At 31.1% G+C, this 21,263-nt stretch overlaps 3 protein-coding genes across 5 annotated transcripts; 1 reads left to right on the top strand and 2 right to left on the bottom strand.

Moving 5' to 3' along the window:
* The first annotated feature begins 112 nt into the window (after positions 1 to 112).
* On the top strand, positions 113 to 5,472 carry LOC130677138 (vesicle transport protein SEC20). Of its 2 annotated transcripts, XM_057483768.1 has the most exons (4): positions 116 to 378; positions 1,669 to 2,083; positions 2,193 to 2,376; positions 5,038 to 5,472. In XM_057483768.1, exons 1-4 carry the CDS (start codon positions 298 to 300, stop codon positions 5,039 to 5,041), a joined length of 684 nt encoding a protein of 227 aa, XP_057339751.1. In that variant the 5' UTR covers positions 116 to 297; the 3' UTR covers positions 5,042 to 5,472. The 2 variants fall into 2 exon arrangements, with proteins under 2 accessions (XP_057339752.1, XP_057339751.1); XM_057483769.1 differs by lacking the exon at positions 5,038 to 5,472 and having other exon boundaries at positions 113 to 378; positions 2,193 to 2,380.
* On the bottom strand, positions 3,929 to 12,982 carry LOC130677137 (phosphoinositide 3-kinase regulatory subunit 4). Of its 2 annotated transcripts, XM_057483765.1 has the most exons (5): positions 12,741 to 12,982; positions 12,473 to 12,653; positions 12,239 to 12,382; positions 10,060 to 10,214; positions 3,929 to 9,996 (listed from the first exon to the last, which is right to left on the bottom strand). In XM_057483765.1, exons 1-5 carry the CDS (start codon positions 12,830 to 12,832, stop codon positions 6,255 to 6,257), a joined length of 4,314 nt encoding a protein of 1,437 aa, XP_057339748.1. In that variant the 5' UTR covers positions 12,833 to 12,982; the 3' UTR covers positions 3,929 to 6,254. The 2 variants fall into 2 exon arrangements, with proteins under 2 accessions (XP_057339748.1, XP_057339749.1); XM_057483766.1 differs by lacking the exon at positions 12,741 to 12,982 and having other exon boundaries at positions 12,469 to 12,604.
* Positions 12,983 to 15,656: 2,674 nt separating this feature from the next.
* LOC130677540 (chondroadherin) lies at positions 15,657 to 19,121 on the bottom strand. The gene is made up of 3 exons (XM_057484331.1): positions 18,986 to 19,121; positions 18,777 to 18,908; positions 15,657 to 18,703 (listed from the first exon to the last, which is right to left on the bottom strand). Exons 1-3 carry the CDS (start codon positions 19,001 to 19,003, stop codon positions 17,654 to 17,656), a joined length of 1,200 nt encoding a protein of 399 aa, XP_057340314.1. The 5' UTR covers positions 19,004 to 19,121; the 3' UTR covers positions 15,657 to 17,653.
* Between the last annotated feature and the right edge of the window lie 2,142 nt (positions 19,122 to 21,263).

Genomic DNA, 21,263 nt, shown 5'->3' with positions numbered 1-21,263 from the left:
GTTTAAGTAAATTAAGTGGGTTTAAAAATAATTTTTAAAATAATATTTATTATTTAAAGTTTATTATTTTGACAGCAGATGTCAGTATGGTGACACATAAATTTTATATACAGTCGGTGTCATAAATTTTCCAGTTGTCATTGGCAAAAAAATATATTGACAGTATTTATATATGTAATTTTAATTGTTAATTATTTAGAAATAATTAAATTTAAACAACTGTCAAAAAACTGCTGTGATTTTTTGAATTTTTAAATGAAAGATATTTTTACCGTTACGAGTTATTATTTATAAATAATGAACACTGAAGATCATTCATTGGTTCTGATACGTCAAGAAATAGTTAAAAATCATCTTCAAGTAACAGCAATTATTCAGGTATATATATATATATATATATATATATATATATATATATATATATATATATATATATATATATATATATATATATATATATATATATTTTAATAATAGTAACATTATAAAAATAAGTTGTAGGTTAATGCAAGAATTCAAGTTAGCCGACGTCTAATAATTTCCCTGATTGAAAACTCTGACTAGAAAATTCTAACCGGAAAATTCCGAATGAATTCGATTGAAAATTAATCAGAAATCAAAAAGTTAATCGAAAAAAAAAAATTTATTATTTTCCGATTGAATCTGATTGAAAAATTTTAATGATACTGCGATTAGCCGACGTCTAATAATTTTTGAATTTTTTTAAAAACGATAAATTAAAAGAAAAAAATATTTTTAACAATTGCACTTGTAGTTTTTAAAATTTTCTACGTGTGCATATTTTTAGTTTTTTTTAATTTTATAAAAAAAAATTGAAAATTGTCTGCTAACTTCAGTAATTTAATTTATCGTGATCTTGAAGCAGACAAATTAACAATTTTCGGATTTTTTTTTCTATAAGTAAATTAATTACAAAAATAAAAAAAAAAAAATACGCACTTGTAGAAAATTCAAAAAGCTGTAAATGTAATTTTTCAAATATTTTTTTTTTTATAATTTATCGCTTTTGAAAAAATTCAAAAATTATTAGACGTCGGCTAACTTCAGTATCTAATTTATCATGATACTAAAATTAGTCGACGTCTAATAATTTTTTTAAAAACGATACATTTAAAAAAAATGTATTTTAAAAAATTGCACTTAGAGTTTTTTAAATTTTGTACATGTGCAAATTTTTATTTTATTTTTTTTTTTTTATTTAAATTAAATTGTTGAAAAAAACTTGGAAAATTTTCAATTGTCTGCCATCCTCAAGATCATAAAATTTAAATCGAATTTAGTTGAAAAATAATAAATATATTTTTCCAATTAAATTCAACTAAATTTCAATCAAATGCTTGGAACACTTCCGACCAATTCCAATTTAATTTTCGTTTCCGATTGAATTTGATAAAAATCTGACTAAATTTCAATCAAATTAAATTATTTTTAATCGAAATTTTTAATCAGAGCTTTGGATTTTTTTATATACGTCAAATATAAAAAAAAAAAATTGCACCTATAGCTTTTTAAATTTTCTACACATGCATTTTATTATTTTTTTATTTTTTTTTTTTTTGTAACTGATGCATTAGAAAAAAGAATCCGAAAATTGTTAATTGTCTTCTAACATAAGGATCATAATTGACTTTTTTTTTTTCAATTTAGGATATTCAACAATGCACTGGACCACTAGAATTATTGAACGAATTGAATGCCGAAGGAAGAACAAAAATATCCGAGCTACGTAACAGCATCGAAAAATTAGTACAATTAGCAGAGACTGAAATAAATATTAAAAAAAAAGCAGAGCTGATGTCAGAAGTTGAAAAACGTAAAAGTCAGTTAGTGTTCGCCTTGGCGGCTTTCAAAAAAGCAAATATCGTTGGCGCTTGTGTTATTGATAAAATGTCAAAAGACGAATTGATGAACACGTCAGAGGAACAGCAAAGAATGTTACGAAAAAGACGAGATAAAAGAGGTCTCGCTGATACTGCGAGTCTTGCTACTGATAGACTGATGAGTATTTCAAGAACGCTGGCCGAAACGAGCCAAAGAAGTGCTGATACTTTGGACACTCTGTGTAATTTAATATTTATATTAATAATTCATATATTGATTGATCTTGATCCATTTAATGAAAGTCGTTTATTTATTTATTTATTTATGTATTTTTTTTTTAAATGTTGCAGTAATTTCATCAGACAAAGTTAATGGAACGAAAAACGAATTGGAGCAACAGCAACAAGCAATTATATTATCAGGAAAACTTTTAGGGAAATACGGGAGAAGAGAAATAACAGATAAAGCATTACTAGCATTGGCCTTTATATTTTTTATCGCCTGCGTATTTTATATTTTACAAAAAAGACTTTGGTAAGAATAAATTTATATACTGATAATAAAAATTAATAGCTCGTAATTTATAATAACAATAATATATGCAAGAAGCCCGCAGTCACCATATGACGAGTATCACTACCAAATTTATTAAATTTAATTGTTAATTAAATCCTTGACAATAAAATCTCAGATATTTTTTTATTTTAATTATCATTGAAGCTTAATAAAACAAATCTTGTCATTAATTTGCAAACTTACTGACGTCGATAATTTTGTAATTATGGGATTTTTAAAAAAAATTTATGACGGTCAAATTTTTTTTTAGTAGTCGTCTGATATATTTATTTTCTAAAATATCTTAAGTACACTAAAAAATTTTGGTGAACGCAGATTAAATCCGGAGTGAATCAAGCGGATGATTTTATTTATTTAATCCCTTCGAAGTGAAATTTACTCCGAAGGGGAGTTTATTTTAATATTAAAACTCCGAATCGAGTAAATGCGGATTCAAATAAAATCCAGACTTCAAAATCACTTCGCTAGAAAAACAAATTCCCTGTTTACTTCGTATGCAAAATGAATTTTCGTAGAAATTCCGAACGACGGAGTGAATTCAGATTGAAATAAAATCCGTAATCACTCCGATGAAAAGACAAACTCCATATTTACTCCGTTGGCGAAAGTGATTTTTTGCAAAAACGCCGAAACACGAACGATAGAATAAATTTGGATTGAAATAAAATCCGTAATCACTTCCGGTTTTTTAGTGTGCGATAAACCATAAAAAACTGATTAAATTTTGAGGGTTTGCCAAAGCTCTCCTGTCTGTCATTGATACGAAAAAATTCATAATAATTCAAATATTGATCTATTTAATGAAAATAAATCCGATGATATTTTTTCCCGCGTAATTTAAGTATATTTCAAATGATATCGATAAATTTAATTGTCCCGATACTTGGCAATTAAAAAATAGTTTAAACTTTTAAAAGGCATAATTCAGGTCAAGACCTTTACGATGATACCAAATCTAATAACATTAACTAATAATTTATATAATTTAAATGTGATTGGAACAAAAGTTTCCTTGTTCTCTTAATAATATAGATTACAAGCCCTTGATTGATTATCTTTAGCTACGTTGTAAGTGACCCTGACCGAAATTAAATCTAACTATAATTTTATAATTAAGTTTTGAGTAAACAGTTATTGAACTTGTGATTTATATGAATAAATTTGCATTTGAAATTTAAAAATTTTGAAGGGCGGGAAAGGTAAATTATTATGAAATTAATATCTCGTTGACCTTGACAATTACAACCGTGTTTATAATTAATTTATAAATCTACGGAAGTGATAATTGACAAGTTTATGGACGTATGTGTACATCGGTACGTAAAAAACAAAGTCAAAACCTATGACGTAGGTATGTTAATTAAAAAGGATAAAAAGGATTCTGATAAATATGAACACGTCACTAATTTCGTGATGTGATTACAGAAAACGTCCTGATAAATATTTTCCGGCTAAGTCGCAATTGTAATTTTTAAAAATTCATGAATTATTTGTAGATTTTATTATTTAAAGTTACTACGATATCACATTCAAATATTCCATTAGTACTCCAAGGACACTAGGGGATTCACGCGACTCTTTCGTGTAGTTTATTTATTTATATATATAGATATATATGTATTTTATTTTATCCGCGGGATTGTTCAATTCGAGTCTCGTGAATTTAACGGGTGGTAGGGCTGAAACTTTAAGTATAAAAAGAGTATCCATAAGAAATTGTCATTATTAGATACCAGACCCTCCTACGACAGACAATTTCAGTAAGAATTCAATTACTATTTAATTTAATATATTTTTAATTAATAATGTTAACAAACGTTTGATTAATTAAGGGCATTCTAAGACAGTGCCCCCACTTTTTTTAAATTTTTAATGACTCGTCATAAGTGCATTAAAATTTTGTTAATTGACTAAGAAATTGAAAGTTTAATTGAAAAAAGGACAATTTCGCTGGGATATGGAATTTAAAAAAATTACTTGCAGTTGATATTAATCGGGAGTTAAAAAAAATTCGTTGAATAAATTTGAGCCTAGAAAATAGGAAAATTTTAATTGAAAAATTGACAAGATGATTTTACGGAAATTTATTTTCCCAATTAATTGATTAAATTCTATACGCTGACAGTCATTGGAAAGTTTTAAAAAGTGGAGGACAGTGCGGCTGCCCAATTTCAAAACGCGGTAAGGGACAAATTTTTAAAACTCGATTTTTTAGTATTTTTAGTTCTAGTAGAGTCTTGTAGATATGATTCAAAAATTTTACTTGTCAGTTACTGTGTTTTGAAATTGGGCAGCCGAGCGTCTGAGAACGGCCTCAGAAAAATATTACTCACAGTTGTAATCAATTAGGAGTTAAAAAAAATTTCTTGAATAAATTTTCGCCTACAAAATTTGAAAATTCGAATTATAAAATTGACAAAATATTTTATTGAAATTTATTTTCCAAATTTTCTTTAACTTTAATTGACAGCAACTGTAAGTAATTTTTTTTTAAATCTTTATCTCTAATTGATTAAATTTTGATACGCTGATAGTTGAGTCATTGAAAATTTTAAAAAAGTGGGGACACTGTCGAGAATACCCTTAATATATTTAATTAAATTTCTATTTGTTCTTTAGGTAAATAGATTATCGATAGTTAGAAAAATGAAGGTGATCCTGGTACTGATGTTTCTGCTAGCATGTGGGTCAGCAGTCCCGCTGTTCGAACGTTTGTTTGCTGGTTACCGGTCTTCACTCCCAAATAATTATGAACCCAAACGAAAGAGCAAAGGCGGCGGTAAGGAACGATGGAAGGAAGTCTGCAGAACAATAAATCCAGTTGGCTTTGCATTTCCTGGACAAGTGCCTTATGCCGCTTGTCCCTGGTGAAAGTTCATACCGGGTTCATCATTATTTAAATAAAATAACCAATTAAATAATAATAATAATATAAATAACAATTATTAATATATATATATATATTGTGATAAATTACTTGTTCAAAATATTATTATTTTTATTGTACAAACAAATTTTAATTAAAATAAAAGAATTTCTTTTTTGTAAATGTAATGACTCGAACGAAACCGCGATGTGAATGTTATTGTTTCTTTTTTTAAATGTATATAAAGTTAACGTGTACATTCGCATTGTTCTTTTGTAAACGTACATATAATATTTATATATATGTTAGATCTATCGCGCTAATAAAGACAATTGTTTTATAATTTTAATATTTTATTTATATATTTATATATAAGATCACTCATATTTGTTTAAATTTTATGATACTGAAGTTAGCTGACGTCTAATAATTTTTGGATTTTTTTTAAAACGATAAATTATAAAAAAAAATATTTAAAAAAATTCCACTTATAGCTTTTTTAATTTTCTACATGCGCATATTTTTTTTATTTTTTTGTAATTGATTTTTTAAAGAAAAATAAATCCAAAAATTCTTAACTGTCTGTTGCCGCCGTCTAATAATTTTTGGATTTTTTTTAAAACGATAAATAATAAAAAAAAATTCCACCCATAGCTTTTTTAATTTTCTACACGTGCATATTTTTTTTTGTATTTTTTCGTAATAGAAAATTTGAAAAAAAAATCTGAAAATTTTTAACTGTCTGTTAACTTCAGGATCATAAAATTTTTAATTGTTTAGTTCACTCATTCTCAAACTCGCTCTTACGTATGTACAAAAATAATTTATTTAAATCTTACCGGAGTATCTAGGTCACAGGAGATTTACAGTCAGTTTTGTAATGATTTATATATATATAAAAAAAAAAGAAAAAGAAAAAACGATAATTATTTAATGACATTGATGATGAGGATGAAAACAATATCGGAAGTCACTTCCAGACTTGTATCAATCCGTCAGTACTGCCAGTGAGGATGCACGTGTTGGACATTGCCACCGCGGAAATGGTGTCATGATGACCAGGATTTGGTGCTTCGAGTGGTGGCGCAACCCCTTCGTCAGAGGATCTCACACGTGCGCCGGCGGACGATATAGGTCCTGTTGCCGCGAGTACTTCCTGTACGACATTCGTACCGTCAATTAATCGCTGCTCGTAAGCCAAAGAGTTTGGCGTTATGGTATCGCTGGCAGCTGGTAAAGCCACGTAAGATTCATTCGGTGTATTCAAGTCCCAATATCTCAATCTCATGTCCGTTCCACCTGCCAATAGGAAGCCCGATCTGTCAGTAGAACCCGCGTACATTCCACAGATACTGTGACCTTCTTGAGAATGACTCAAAGGCGGCGCGCTCGAGGCCCAGAGTACCATCTGACGGAATCCAGTCTCTAAATTCCACATTGAAATTTCATTATTACCTTGGACAGCGGAAATAATCCACGACTGTTCAGTCGGATGGGTAATAACCTTTCTAACACGTGCACCAGTCGGATGTTTTATGTTACTGATTGGTAACTGAAACCTGAGATCCCAGCAGATGTGAGCGCCGGAACTCGTGCCGAGTGCCAGCCACTGCTGATAATTATTTACGCAGAAAGAAGTTATCACACCGTGTTTTAGATCGTTCTCAAGTCTCCAAGCTGTTCCGGGACACCGTAAATCCCAGCCTATTAACGAACCGTAGAGTGTTGCGTAAACGAGTACTGACTGAGAACCAGAATCTAGATACTGAAGATCAACAGCACAGCCTTCATTTGTCACGTCCAATTGTTTAGAAGACAGTACGGTCATTTTACTCGTACCCGCGTCAAGCCTCAAGACAAATACTGATCCCGATTGACTAGCAGAACTCGCAAGCGATTGGCCCTGGTCACAAACGGCCAATCCCACCAGCGGACCACCGCGATGTACATAAGTTTGTCGTGATCTATTGGCAAGATTTTTACCCTCCATCTTGCTGGCGTCCCAAACTCTGATGCATCCATCAGCTGCACTGCTGGCAAACAAACCAGAGTCGGGAATCGAAACTAATCTATTTACTGCAGCTCGATGCTCATGCAGATAAGCCACCGGTACACCTCTTGGCCGCCAATTACTTGATAATAATCTGGTACCAGCATGCCAGGCCATATTGTCTGCCCAATGCTGTGCTCTCAGTGCCGCCGCATGCTGCTCTTGTTTACGACACGTCAGCTGTCGTAATTCTAATCGACATGGAGCGCAACGGTACTGTATATACGAACGTTCGTGCAACGAATGATCATTCATACTATTAATGTCAGTCAAACTGTGCTGCGGTGATAGATGAATATCGCCGCTGTGGATCGTCGGTGATGGACTACTTCCGCTATTAGTCAAATCAGTTATTTTACCAACAGAATTATTCGTATCTTGAGCTGCAAACATTGTCCTCCATTCTTGATTCATTGTCGTGTAATTCGTAGTACTGTCGGAGGTTCGCCGATCAAATTTCTTGTAACTCGTAACTCCGATATCATTTTTAGTATCAGAATAAAGTACGACAACATGATGACGTATCGTGTCTTTTATTGCGTTTAATTCTAATTTGCCTTCAGTGGCAGATTTCATCGCATTCTGTTTGCTATCAGCAGAAATACGATACTTATTTATTTTAATTAAGTGAGATTTCATTGCAAGTAATTGATCCTCAACAGTCTCAGTCATTGATTCAGAACTGAGTCGCCGGAATAAATTACGCAATGATACTGAGGTTTCACTATACTGCGGCACGCTACCAGTTATCGCTTTGGAACGAGCAGACTTGCGTTCTTCGAACGCGCGAAATAATTCTTCGACATCCTGGTACTTTATGACAGAGTCATAGACAACTCTTGGTATGCTTGGTATCAAAGCTTCAAGAACGAGCACTTCCTTTTCGATCTGTATAAGAGAATGTTTGAGATAAGGCTGGATCATAGTTTGTACTTTGCACTGCACGTCGACTAAATTCAATGTCCGTGCAGCGGCTGAAATTAATCCGACAGTCGCGTGTCTTATCCACAAGTTCGGATGAACCAGAAAGACAACAGTTTCTGCTAGCAATTGATACAAGGCGGACTTATGGAGTAGGCCGAGTTCGGTGAGTGTCGCCATTGCATTTATCGCCTTTCTAGTGACGAATTCCTCAGGATCTGTGAGTCCTTGTTGGAGAAGGGGCATCAGTATTGGACTGCTGTGCCAGCCAACGTAAGCCGCCACGCCGACAATGCACTCGAAAAAAGATCCACGTAATTGTTTGTCTTCCTTATCATTGAGGAAAGTTATCACATGACTTAACAATACGTCATTGGCTTTTTGTTTACCAAAAAACACGCACAGTTTATTGATACCACTTTCCATCAACGTCTGCTTAACCAGATTCGACGAGTCCGTCAACAACATTGACACTGACTGCTGTACCATTTCATGCAATGTCTGTAGTTCACTGTCATAACTTGGCTTAGGCCCTTCTTTATTACCCAGGTTTATTAAATGAGCATTCTCTAGATAACGCAGCGCAATGTGCGCCAAGTGAGCAATATTTTCAGCGTATGCTGCTCTTACAATCACCGCTTCGTCTTGAGTCACATGGGCTAATCCCGGAAGAATGTACTCCGGAAAGATGTTGATGTCTGTCGGCGGTATTGATTTAACTAGATACAGACACTTTGTAAGCGTATGAATCGCCGAGACCCGCACACGCGGCGCTGGATCATGGACGAGATGAAAAATGTACGGTAGTATCCGGTCTAGAATCGTTTCGTCTGATGTATTTTCCGCCAACTCTAGAAGTATTTCCAGACTCTGTAATTTTGATTGCGAGTGATGCAGTCCGCGGATACAAGACGTCACGAGCTGAGTTATGATAATCAGTCCTTCAAGTCTGTCCGATTTTAATTTAAATTCTTCAGCATTAGTCACAGTCTCATCTTTTTCCGACTGTCCGACTGATTCTTCCACATGATCCTGCTCGACTTTTTTATTATCAACGTCATTAGCTTTTGACAACTTAATGTCATTATTTATTTCACTTTTGTCGAAACTCTGGTCACTGTCGCCTTCAATGATCGTGTTTTCTTCGCTTGGTTCCGCGGAATCTTCGCGGCTTAGCTCAATATTACTTCCGTTAATACTTTTTTGAATACAATCGTTTTTATCAGTGTCATTATTACTGTTCTTACGACTCGACACGATCTCTTCTTCACTCTTAAATATATTTATTATATTACCGATGTCTTTTTTCAAACGATTTATTTTTTCATCGGGTGACATTATCGGTGCCGCTGAAAATATCAGCATGTAAGATTGTAAAAATGAATAAAAATACTCGGGGAATATTTTTCCGCGAGCTTGAGATAAATAAATCTCGGCGCTCTTTCTATTTGATGGATTTTTTTCCAACATCGAGGCTAACAACTCACGTATACCCGAATCATCTATTTTGTCAAGATGTTTACTTGCGGAGTATTCGCTGTTTCTGTAGGCTAATAACTGAGAAAAATCAAATGGCGGGTGTCCTTCATTGTAGAGTTCAGTCAAAGCACAGCCTGCGGAAAATATGTCCATAGTTGGATGCAAGTCACCTGTTTTTAATTCCTGCTCTGGTAGTAATAGTGTACTGGTTAATTCTGATGATAAAGTTTTGACAAAACGTTCGGGTGCGATGTAACATGTTCTGTAATTGAGTAAAAGAAAATATTTAATTTGAATAAGCAATTAGTTGAGTTGCTTTAATTACCTTCTTCTTGATGTGTCGAAGAAATAAGAAAAATCTGCTGGGTTGTCTTCCGGTAAATATGTAGGCTTAAAACTTGCAAAGTCTGTTAATAAAACCCAGTTCCAACTTGTTATCATAATATTTTCTAGTTTTATATCACCATGACAGACTCCAAACTGTAATTCCATTTTAAAGAAATTTTATTAAGTCTGAATATAAATAAATGGTGTATTGTGTGACAAGGGATGAAACAAAACGATTTCAGACCAGGGTGAAGGCTGACACACCCGCAGTTTGAAATCGTGTTTCATCCTGAGTTACACAAAATATTTTTCATGATTACCTGCATTGGAACTTAAAGTTTCAGTGTCAGCAGCCAGTCAGAAACAAGTTTATTTGAGACCAATGGTGAGATCAACTATTAGCGTAAGCGTAAATTGTCATTTGTAATTTATGACTAAGCAGAGACTATACATACTATTTAATATTCACAGTAATTTTTATAAAACTTAATCACAAAGTCAGAACTGTTATTGAGGTAAATAAAATTGAGATTAAACAAATGACAAGTATCAGAGTTTGAATTGCGAATGTAGGATGGCCATAGAGAAATGATTTCAAAATTCCCTGATATTTCCCGGTTTTCCAGTAAATTTTTTCACATTTTTCCCTGATTTAGAAATTTTATTCGTATCATTTAGATATTCAAAGTTTTTATTATATTTTCATTTTTAATAATTAAATTTGATAATTAAATCATGCGAGAAACCATAAAAAATGGCAATAAAATAAATTACTATTGCCTACTTTTGATTATTCGATGTTAAAAATGTATAAGTTAAAATATTTAATAAGAAATTCTATAATTTAAATAAATTCAAAATACACTGATTACAAAAATTAAGGGATATTAAAAAAATTTCAAATTTTTTAGTAATTTTCAACAGTTTGTAACTCGAAGGAAAATGGTCGTACAAAAAAAACAAATCGTCAAACTGTAGCTTCAAGTGTCTAGTTTTTTGATCTGGGTCTTTAAATTTTTTTCTTATGCACGGTTCCGAAGCAATAAAAAATTAATCATAATTATCGAAAAAAATTTATTGAAGCTCGAAGACCGTTTTTAAGACGAGCAAAAATTTGGTAAATTTCTTTTTCGATAGTTTTCTTAGGATTACTCCGGAACCGTGCATAATAAAAAAATTGAAAGACCAGATCAGAAAACTAGACACTTGAAGCTACAATTTGCTTTCTTTGTTTTTGTCGTATGACCATTTTCCTTCAAGTTACAATCTGTTGAAAATCACTTTAAAATTCGAAATTTTTTTATTATCCCTTAATTTTTATAACTAGTGTATAATCGAAAATTAATAGTATATTACACACCTAGGGAAGTAAAGTAAGAAATGTCTCAGATCACATGTAATTGTTGGCCGAGGCGAAGCCGAGGTCAACAAACATGTGGTCTGAGGCTTTCTTATTTACTTCCCGAGGAGTGTATACTATTTTTCTCCTCGACGGAGGCGGAAAGCGGCAACTTCGTTTTGCACAGCGGGACGAAAGTTGACGCTTTCCGCCCGGAGGTGAGAAAAAAAATTTTGAACTGTTACAATTTAATTCCCAGTTAATTTTCGAAATTCCCTGACATTTCCATGATATTTCTCGGTTGCATTAAATTTCCTTATAATTCCCGATATTCCCGGGTCGTGGCCACCCTGGAATGTCTTCAGTCAGCGGACAGAGACGTTATTTGTTTCTTTCCAAGGGACGAAACACTAGTATATTACACACCTAGGGAGGAAAGTAGGACATTCCAACCCGCGTGTATAATTGCCCGGTAGCAAACACTCGGGTTGGGACGTCCGACCTTCCTCCGTGGTGTGTAAACTATTTTTCACCAGATCTGTACTTGAAAGTTTAAATTTTTGCCTCTGTTTGTGGAAAGAATGGCGTATGCGCTAATTTTTATCATTCGTTTTCTCATGAAAGAAAAGAACGACTTTCTTCCCTCTAAACAGGGCAGGAATTTAAACTTTCGGCGCCGGTGTGGTGAAGAAATGTTTCTGCCGCCGACTGGTCATTCGCAATTCACGCATACGCTAATATTAATTCGCGGCATTGGACTGAAATCATCTTCTTTCGACTGGCCGTAGAGCCACTGAAACTTTCGATGCTGGTCTCATTAAAAATAATATTTTTTTACCTTGTGAGCTTGATGAAGTGCATAGAGAACTTGAAATGTAATCCATTTTTTTTCGATATTCGACAAAAAAGGTCTCGTGCTAATTCTGTCATACAGCGAATACTTGACGTACTCTCTCATAATAAATCCAGCTTTCTCTGTCAGCTAAATTATTTTTAAAGAAATAAAAAAAGAAGAAGACTAATTAATAAACATAAATGCGTAACAATATGATTTTAATTTAATAGTACCAACTATAGTTCTTTGAAAGGGCAAACAATTGACAGCTGACGCAAGCTTTGATCTTATTTCTTCTAATTTATCATTGTAAGTTGACAGAGGAAGTGTCGGGTCATGAATAACAAATACTTTGACAACAATCAAACCTTCTTGACTTCTTGCTCGTGCAACTTTGAAAAATCTCGTGCTGCCTAAACTATTTAAATAATTAAATTAATTAATCAATTAATCATTGAAATGAAAAATATTTTAAAAGATAAGTACACATATAATAAGTACTTACTTAATGTCAAACAATAGGTCACTGTGATCTGTCAAATAATGTTCAACAGGAAATATTTGACTTGGTGCAATACCTACTAATTGATTACCCATTTTAATTATATTAATATAATAATAACTATTGGGTATATATCAAGTAAATTATTGAACACTTTAATTAAAAATAATAAACATTATTGTGTAGATAAAATAATTATTAAAATATGGAAAGTGAGGTTCTAGTGTCAGCTGTTGTCACTGACGTCTAGAGAGAAAAAGAGAAAGTAATAATAAAAAAAGAGAGAAAGCCTTCGGTACAAGTCATCTGTGTAGATGTCGCTGTTGCGCGGGAATAAATTACAAATAAATGTCATGCATATATATCATGTATATTTATTATTTATTTTTTTAATAATAAATAAACCAGCAGGTGCAGACTGCAGAAGATTTGCGACTGCGCAAGTATCAAATTTTATTTTTAAAATGTAATTTGAATTATTTGACTGTAATTCTATTCAAAAGGAAAAACGATCGGAAAAAATTATTATTTTGGGATTGAATCTGATTTAAATATTTCAATCGAATTTAATCAGATTTGGATATAATCGGAGCTATCGATAGACACCAAAATGTTGAAAGAACAATCAGAAATGTCACCGAAAAAATGTCTGCTGAGAAGATTTAACACAAACGGAACAAAATTAATTACCAATAACGAGCAACCTGCAGTCACTACGTGACTGCCCAAATATCACTACTACATTTATAGAATACGCAGAAAAAAGGATTTCTTGCCGCAAAAAATTTTAATTTGCACCAAGAAATTTTATGCATTATGAAGTAAATACAAAAATTGTCTTTAGGCGAGTAAAGATTTTTTGTGTCAATGAATCCTTTTTTTTTCTATGCACACTTTTTTGGCTTTGAGAAGCTTCCTAAAATCAAAAGGGAGCATAAAAATCTGTCATTTTGGAATAAGTAACGCGATATAAATAATATAGCTACATATTCAGTGACATTCAGTCATATTTAGTGACAGAATAATTAAAGTATTAATTTATTTAAAGAAAATAAATACGATCGTCTTTTTTTTACGTGTAATTTAAATGTAATTCGAATGATATAGATAAATCTATTTATCTCAATACTTGGCAATTAAAAAGAGTTTAAACTATGAAAAGGCACAAATTCAATAAGTCAAGACCCATCTAATGATACCAATTTCAATAACATTAACTAATTCTATCATATAGATATGGCGGGAACAAAATTTTCCTTATTTTCTTAATAATATAGATTATCATGTCATGTGAACTTGTCACTTGAAATGACTTTTTTAACACAGGAAAAAGGAGATAAATTTTTTAATGAGTGTGAATGTAGCTGACAATTGTCAATTTTTGAAAGTTTTGAATTAACAAATAAAATACAAGTAGAATAAAAATTTAAAAATGCGTACTTAAATATTTGAAAAATCAGTACGCGCATTTTTTTAAATTTCATTATTGCATGTAATTAATGAGTGTAAATGTAGCAGACATCAAACAAATTTAAAATTATAAATAAGTAGAGTAAATAATTAAAAAAATAATATTTTTAAAAAATGCACTTATTAATTTTTAAATTTCTTAAATACGCATTTTTTTAAATTTTATTTTATCACTTATTCACTCTATTAATTAATAATTGTAAATTTGTCTTATGTCTGCTACATTCGCACTCATGTGTAATTAATTTATATATTTATGTAAAATTTATAATTTGTCTCATGTCTGCTACATTCACACTCATAATTTTTTATGACTTCTAGGAACAATATTTGAGCCTTATTTAGGGTAGAAGTAGCATTTGTGGCCACTACGGTATTTTTGGACATTTAATACTGCATTTAAATTAATGGAAAAGCATAAAATAAAACTTGCATTGTAATAATGTGATAAAAGTATCTTCATACACACGCGGAAGAAGATATATCCGGGAATATATAAGAGCAAAATAGCATATACTTACGATAATACTAAATATATAAGTCGGATATATACTATTTTGCCGGGATATAAATTTTTCGTGCGGGAACACACAATAATACAAAAATAAATTATCGTGAGCCAAATGCCAAAAGGGCGTATAATTTTTTTTTGGTGCCAATCGTTTTGTAAACCTGTTCTAAGCCTAAAAATGAAAAAAAATTTCCAAACCCAAAAAGGCGTATGTCTCAAATACTAGCTCTCCACCATACGCTCCGCGTGGCGTTGAATATAGGAACGAATTTTAAACTTTTAATCTCTAGCTTATAATTATTAATTATTTGGAAATTTCCTAGTTGATTAAAAATTAAAGTCAATGATTATTTTAATTACATTGGACTGTCCAATATGATGAAAAATTAAAGTTACTACCATCGAAAATGTTGACTTTTTCAAAATTTGTTTTCATACACACCTTCTCCGGACAATTGTGAAGACTGTTTTTCGAAATTTCGAGAAATCCTAATTTTTATTTAATACGCCCTTTTGGCATGAAACCCTATCTAACTGCTGTAATACGCCTTTTTGGCATTTGGCACGCGTTATGTCATTGCGTATTTTACAAATTCTTTTATATGAATTTTTCGTGTCCAAAACTAGGACCTCAAAACCTCGACATCTGATGAAAACTCGATTTTCGAAAATTCGGACCGAAACCAATAATTTGCCTTTTTTTGAAAATTTTAAATTTTCATAGCAAGTTAACAAAATTAACTTTAAAACAGTATCGAATTTAATTGCATTAACTTTAATTTAACAATCTCTACTTCGGTATTGAATGAAAATATACAAATTTAAATCAAGACCTTTCCAATGATACGAAATTTAATTATTTCTATAAAAAAATATGGATTGAAGAAATTTTTTCATAATAATTAAATAAAACAAAACAGATTACAACAACTGTTGTTAATTTTAATTGTTTTATTCATTTATTTATATAACTACATGTAACAAAATTGTCGCATGAGCGTCAATCTACACAGTAAAAAAATTTTGTATAAACTTTAAGTGTTAACATTTGTTAGTACAGTAACACTGAGTAAATAGTAACACAGACTCTTTTCTTTGCACAAATACGAATAAATTTTTACTGTGTAGCATCTCTTAAGAGAAATCGAGCATTTTTAATACTTTATATATATTTTATTTATTTATTTAGACTTTTTTGTTTTTTGTAAAAAGAGTTGTGGTCCTCGATTTAACTATTATGAAAATGTTCTTTAGATACAAATGCAAAGCTAAGCATATTGATGTGTACCTCTAGACCATCCTCATGATTATAATACAATTTTTTATATTATTTTCTCTTACGCAAAAAAGCACGAGCCTCTACTTTATATTTATAATATTACATTAAATTAAAGCCATTGTATATTTAAATTACATGAAAAAAAATTATCTTTGTAGCTCTAAATTTAATTATTACAGTTATTGAATTAGCAATACTTGGAAGAAATAATTTTTTTTAATTTCTTTACAGTCAACATTTATTAAAATGAGTTACTTTACAATTTTAATTATTTTTTTACACATTGACTAGACTTAAAATATATATAATATATATATATATATCCATTTTTAACAATAAATTTAAATATAAATAATCTAAAAATTTCTAATGTCAAAAATTATTAACATGATTAATTTTAAAGTCACTCATTTTAATTAACAAAATTATTATTATAGTATCGCTAAATCAATTAAAAATTTATAATCATACACTGTCAAAAATTTTTGTGTAAAAATAGCTCCCGAAAACTTTACACGGTCATGTAGTTTGAAATAATGGTGTAAAAAATCATCGGTGTAAATTATCCATGCGTGTTATTTCAATGGTGTAATCTACTTTTTTTACACCCTTGCGTGTTACTATCATTTTAGTTAATGAGCAATAGATGCACTGTAAAAAATATTGAAAAATAAGGCAGTGGTAGTGGGGAGAACTGAGTCACTTAAAAAAAAAGTCTCCATGTCCCCGTACGAAAAAAGTATTTATCCGGAATCTATACGGGCAAAATTGAATATATGTCTCATATACGCGGCAAATATTCAGATTTGCCCGAATATATATGGATATATACTTTTTCAGTGCGGGCCGTAGGCAGGATAACCCATGACTGCCTCACCTGAAATCAAAAAACCAAAAAGATTTCCTTAGTGCATAAGTTTATCTTGGATTTGAACGAAGGGATAAACAAAATATTCATTTTTGAATTTTTGGTAAAGCTCAAATAAAAAAAACTCTGATTTTTGCCAAAAATTACTCCTTTTGTTTGATTAAAAAATAAAGTAGCTATTGAAAAAAAAAATCCAAGATAAACTTATGTACTAAAGAAATCTTTTTGGTTTTTTTATTTCAGATGAGGCAATCATAAGTTATCCTGCCTACGCCATGGAGACTTTTTTTTTTAAGGTGACTCGTCTCTCCCCACTACCATCGGCTTAATTTTCAATATTTTTTTATGAAAATTTAGCAGAATATTCTTGGAATGATGCTTACTAATGTCACGAATTTTAAGAATTTTAATAACGAAAGTACTCTGAAAAAAAAAATCACAAAAATATGCTCTGTTTTTTGTATCTCAGACCCGTTTCCCCGTTAAACGTAAAGTAACCCAAATTCCACATTTACACGCTTGACGGTGTAAAAATTTTTAATTCCCACCAGGTAAATTGAACCCGATATTTGGAGTAATTTTCACAGAAAAGTTTCTATACCGAGTCATTTACACTACACCGAGTCGAAAAATTTTTTACAGTGTACGAAAAAACAATATTCAAATATAATTATTAGATAAATAGACTATAAATGTATCCAAATATATATTATATATAATGAAAACTTAATTTTAATGACAACGATGATGATTGATGATAAATTGTAGGTGTTATCAAGCAAAGCGATTTATTGGATGGCGTAGAAGATGGAAAGTACGATAATTATAAAATGTCGCATGAAAGATGGAGCACTCGAGCCAAGATTATCTTGCAGTACTTTATCATGACACCTGGCTATCAGATCAAAATCAATTTCACTCATCGGACTGCCATTGTACTCCATCGGTGATATGCAGTAATTATTTTTACGAAACTCATGGACGGAGCCGTTTGTAAAATCACTGTCGAATAATTCATGAATAAGACAGTCGCAAGAAAAGTAATTGCTCTGAGCTGAAATTGAATGTACATTCAGCCAAGTGTCTTTAGCTCTCGGCGCACGCAACACGTGATTGCCTTGAAACCTCAATACCCCAATGGCATTATCACTCGTCAGTTTAAGCTCTTCAATAAAGTCTATTTTATTATTAAGTATATATAAATTATCAATGTGATCTGAGTCAGTAAATGCATCCGGTTTAATTGTACCGAGATCACTTTCCTGTATGTTTAGTAATTGAACATGACTTAGACCACGAAATGTGAATGGTAATAGACTAGTCAAATCCATGAAAGTTAACTTCAACAGGCCGACATTCGACAGTCCGTTGAATGCATCGGGTTCGATTGTTCTTATTCCTGACGGGAATATGAGACGTTCGACGTTATTCAGACCTGAAAACGCTTTACTCTGTATTGTAACTATCGGATTATTTGTTAACAATATCAACTTAATGTTACTAGTTCCGGCAAATGAAAATTCTTCAATGTACTTTATTCTGTTGTGCGCAAGCAGAATAAGGGTGACGTTGTGTAATGTCGCAAAGGAATATTGTCCAATGTAACTCAGAGGTGTGTATTGGATTGACAGATCAGTCAACGTCGTCAATCCACGAAAGGCGAACGGTTTAATTACCGTTATATTATTACTGTCCAAACTCAGCTTACGCAAGTAACGCAAGCCTTTGAATGCGTCTGATTCAATTACTGAAAAATCATTTTTTGACAATGATAAGTCTTCGATTCCTTGATTAAGGTACGTGGGAATTTCCTTTAATCCACCGGTGTTGCAAAGTACCTGATTTAAATTAACAATTAATTAGCAAAATATTATGATTTATTTAACATAAATTGCAAGCTTGATATCTCACCTGTTTGGAGGAGAGACATATGCATCCCGACGGGCACAAAAAACTTTCCGTGGTCGTCGAACTTATTGCGTCTGCTGTTATATTTTGACAGAAAAAAGCCACCGTCAACCATAGCAACACTAAGCTTGGAACCTACAGGTAATTTATTTTTTTATAAATATATATACATGTAATAAAATACCGTGAGTATATAATATTAAAATTAGTACCTGCGCTCCGTAATACATCAATCTCGTTATTTTTAGAGCGCATGCCTTAGCATCAGGATGATAGGCGGTGTCGGGTGCAGGAGCACACGTCTGTTATATGTCCCAGGATAATCCGGTTTGTCACCAGTAAAAATATATCATACTTGCCGGGTTGAAAATTCACTTCAAGTATAGGAAGCACATATACCTATAAATATATATATATATATATATATATTTTTTTTTTTTACGACAATACTTTATATTCAATTGACTCGTGTGATTTTATATGTCAATAACTTTTGACATTTGGTTCTCCTGAGATTTACGGTGATAAATACAATATATATATGTATATATTTATAGTATGACGCACTAACTTGTCAAGTACAAAGTGCACAAGCAATTGCACAATTGTATGAGATTTTAACAAGTACGTAGGATTCAAACTGAGCTTTCATTCGGAGCTTCACAACTGGGCTCAGCTTCTATTACCCCCGTTAAATGTTGGTTGTGCGCAAGCTCATAATTATTCTCCCTATTCGCGTGCCGATGTCAGTGTAGTGTTGAGAGTTTAAAACACAGAGTACAGAGAAGGATGATACTAGTCAGTATGTAGTGTAGTTATAGGATGCTCCGACAAAACTGATGGGGTTGAGGTAGAAGATAAAAAGTAGAGTAAAAGAGTCTGATCACCGGTTCGCTGTATCGAATCTTTAAATGCCGACGGGCAATTCTCCAATGCCTCGTTATCCTGTGCTTGCTGATGTTATACTTTTTGTCCGACAAATTTATAAGATTATAATGTAATTTAAAAGATATAACTGTTATTAAAAATTTTATAATACAGTACTTAGTAATTAAAATTAAAAAGAACAAAAAAAAAAAAAAAACAATAATAATAAACGAGATAAAATTTTATTACAGAATATTTTTAAATTTATTGAGTAACAAATATATAGATTTAATTAAATGCACGTGATTTTTATTTTAGAACAAATGTCTGCACATTGATGGTTTTTTCTTGTTTTATTTTTAAAAATAATAAATTTATGTGCTCGTACACGAGTACGGGTGCATTAACGTCGTACAATTATAAAGGAACAAATTCGACTTATATAAATTGATTGTTATTAATACACTTGCAACATTAGTAAAATGAAAAATCAGTCTTAGTAATTAATACAACGTTAGTTGTTAAGGCATCTGACGTTATTATATATAATAATATTACATTAATTTGAGGTAAATACAATGACGATTATTTACTGCAGTATAAAAATTTGATTTTTTTTGTGATGTTAATTATTTATATTTTACAACAATAATAATTATTATTTATAATTATAACAACTGCACAGTAATCGCATTGTATTTTATACACGGAGAGAAATTTATGGTAACGATTACAGTACATTGTGGGAGTAGTTCCCATATCGTATGGTAACAGTTTGTTTTGAAAATATCTATTATAAGAATAGGATCTATACAAATTGTGGTAATCATTACCATCGGTATAGTTTTCATTTCTATACGATATGGGATAGTTCTATAAAATTATGGTGATCGTTCCCATACTATTTTCGTAACCGTTACCGTATATTAGGGTAATAATAACCGTAATATTACAGTAACCATTACCATTCATTATGATAATTATTACAGTAATCATTACCATGTATTATGATAATTATTACTATAATATTACAGTTATCATTACCATGAGTTATGATAATTATTACTATAATATTACAGTAATCATTACCATGAGTTATGATAATTATTACTATAATATTACAGTAATCATTACCATGCATTGTGATAAATATTACTGTAATATTACAGTAATGATTACCATATTCTGTGGTAATAATAACTATAATGTTACAGTCATCATTACTACAATATTCCAGTAATGATTACTATAATATATGGTACCATATACTATGGTAATAATTACTGTAACTTTACAGTCATCATTGCCGTGTATTATGATAATTATTACTATAATATTGTAGCAATCATTACCATATGTTATGGTTATGATTAATGTATAATATGGTAATAGTTAACATACATGACAGTAACCATTACCATCTATATAGTTTTCATTCCTATAACATTATATTAATCGTTCCCATACTATTATCATAACCGTTGCCATATATTGTGGTAATAATTACCGTAATATGACAGTAACTACTATCATATATTATAGCAACCATTACCATATTTTATGGTAATGATTACAATATATTATCAATATATCGTAATGGTTACCATAATATAAAAAATTTCT

Source organism: Microplitis mediator, chromosome 11, assembly GCF_029852145.1.
Source record: "Microplitis mediator isolate UGA2020A chromosome 11, iyMicMedi2.1, whole genome shotgun sequence".
NCBI classification, from domain to species: Eukaryota; Metazoa; Arthropoda; class Insecta; order Hymenoptera; family Braconidae; genus Microplitis; species Microplitis mediator.
This window is presented reverse-complemented; position numbering and strand designations above follow the sequence as displayed.

What these genes read in the sequence shown, in the direction of transcription:
- LOC130677137 (XM_057483765.1), bottom strand. Translation starts at nt 12,832, where the DNA reads ATGGGTAATCAATTAGTAGGTATTGCACCAAGTCAAATATTTCCTGTT. An exon ending in GACCTATTGTTTGACATTAA is followed by an intron (nt 12,654 to 12,740) that starts GTAAGTACTTAT and finishes TTATTTAAATAG; the next exon opens with TTTAGGCAGCACGAGATTTT. An exon ending in TTCGACACATCAAGAAGAAG is followed by an intron (nt 9,997 to 10,059) that starts GTAATTAAAGCA and finishes ACTCAATTACAG; the next exon opens with AACATGTTACATCGCACCCG.
- LOC130677138 (XM_057483768.1), top strand. Translation starts at nt 298, where the DNA reads ATGAACACTGAAGATCATTCATTGGTTCTGATACGTCAAGAAATAGTT. An exon ending in AAGTAACAGCAATTATTCAG is followed by an intron (nt 379 to 1,668) that starts GTATATATATAT and finishes TTTTCAATTTAG; the next exon opens with GATATTCAACAATGCACTGG. An exon ending in TGATACTTTGGACACTCTGT is followed by an intron (nt 2,084 to 2,192) that starts GTAATTTAATAT and finishes TAAATGTTGCAG; the next exon opens with TAATTTCATCAGACAAAGTT.
- LOC130677540 (XM_057484331.1), bottom strand. An exon ending in TATGTCTCTCCTCCAAACAG is followed by an intron (nt 18,704 to 18,776) that starts GTGAGATATCAA and finishes AATTTAAATCAG; the next exon opens with GTACTTTGCAACACCGGTGG.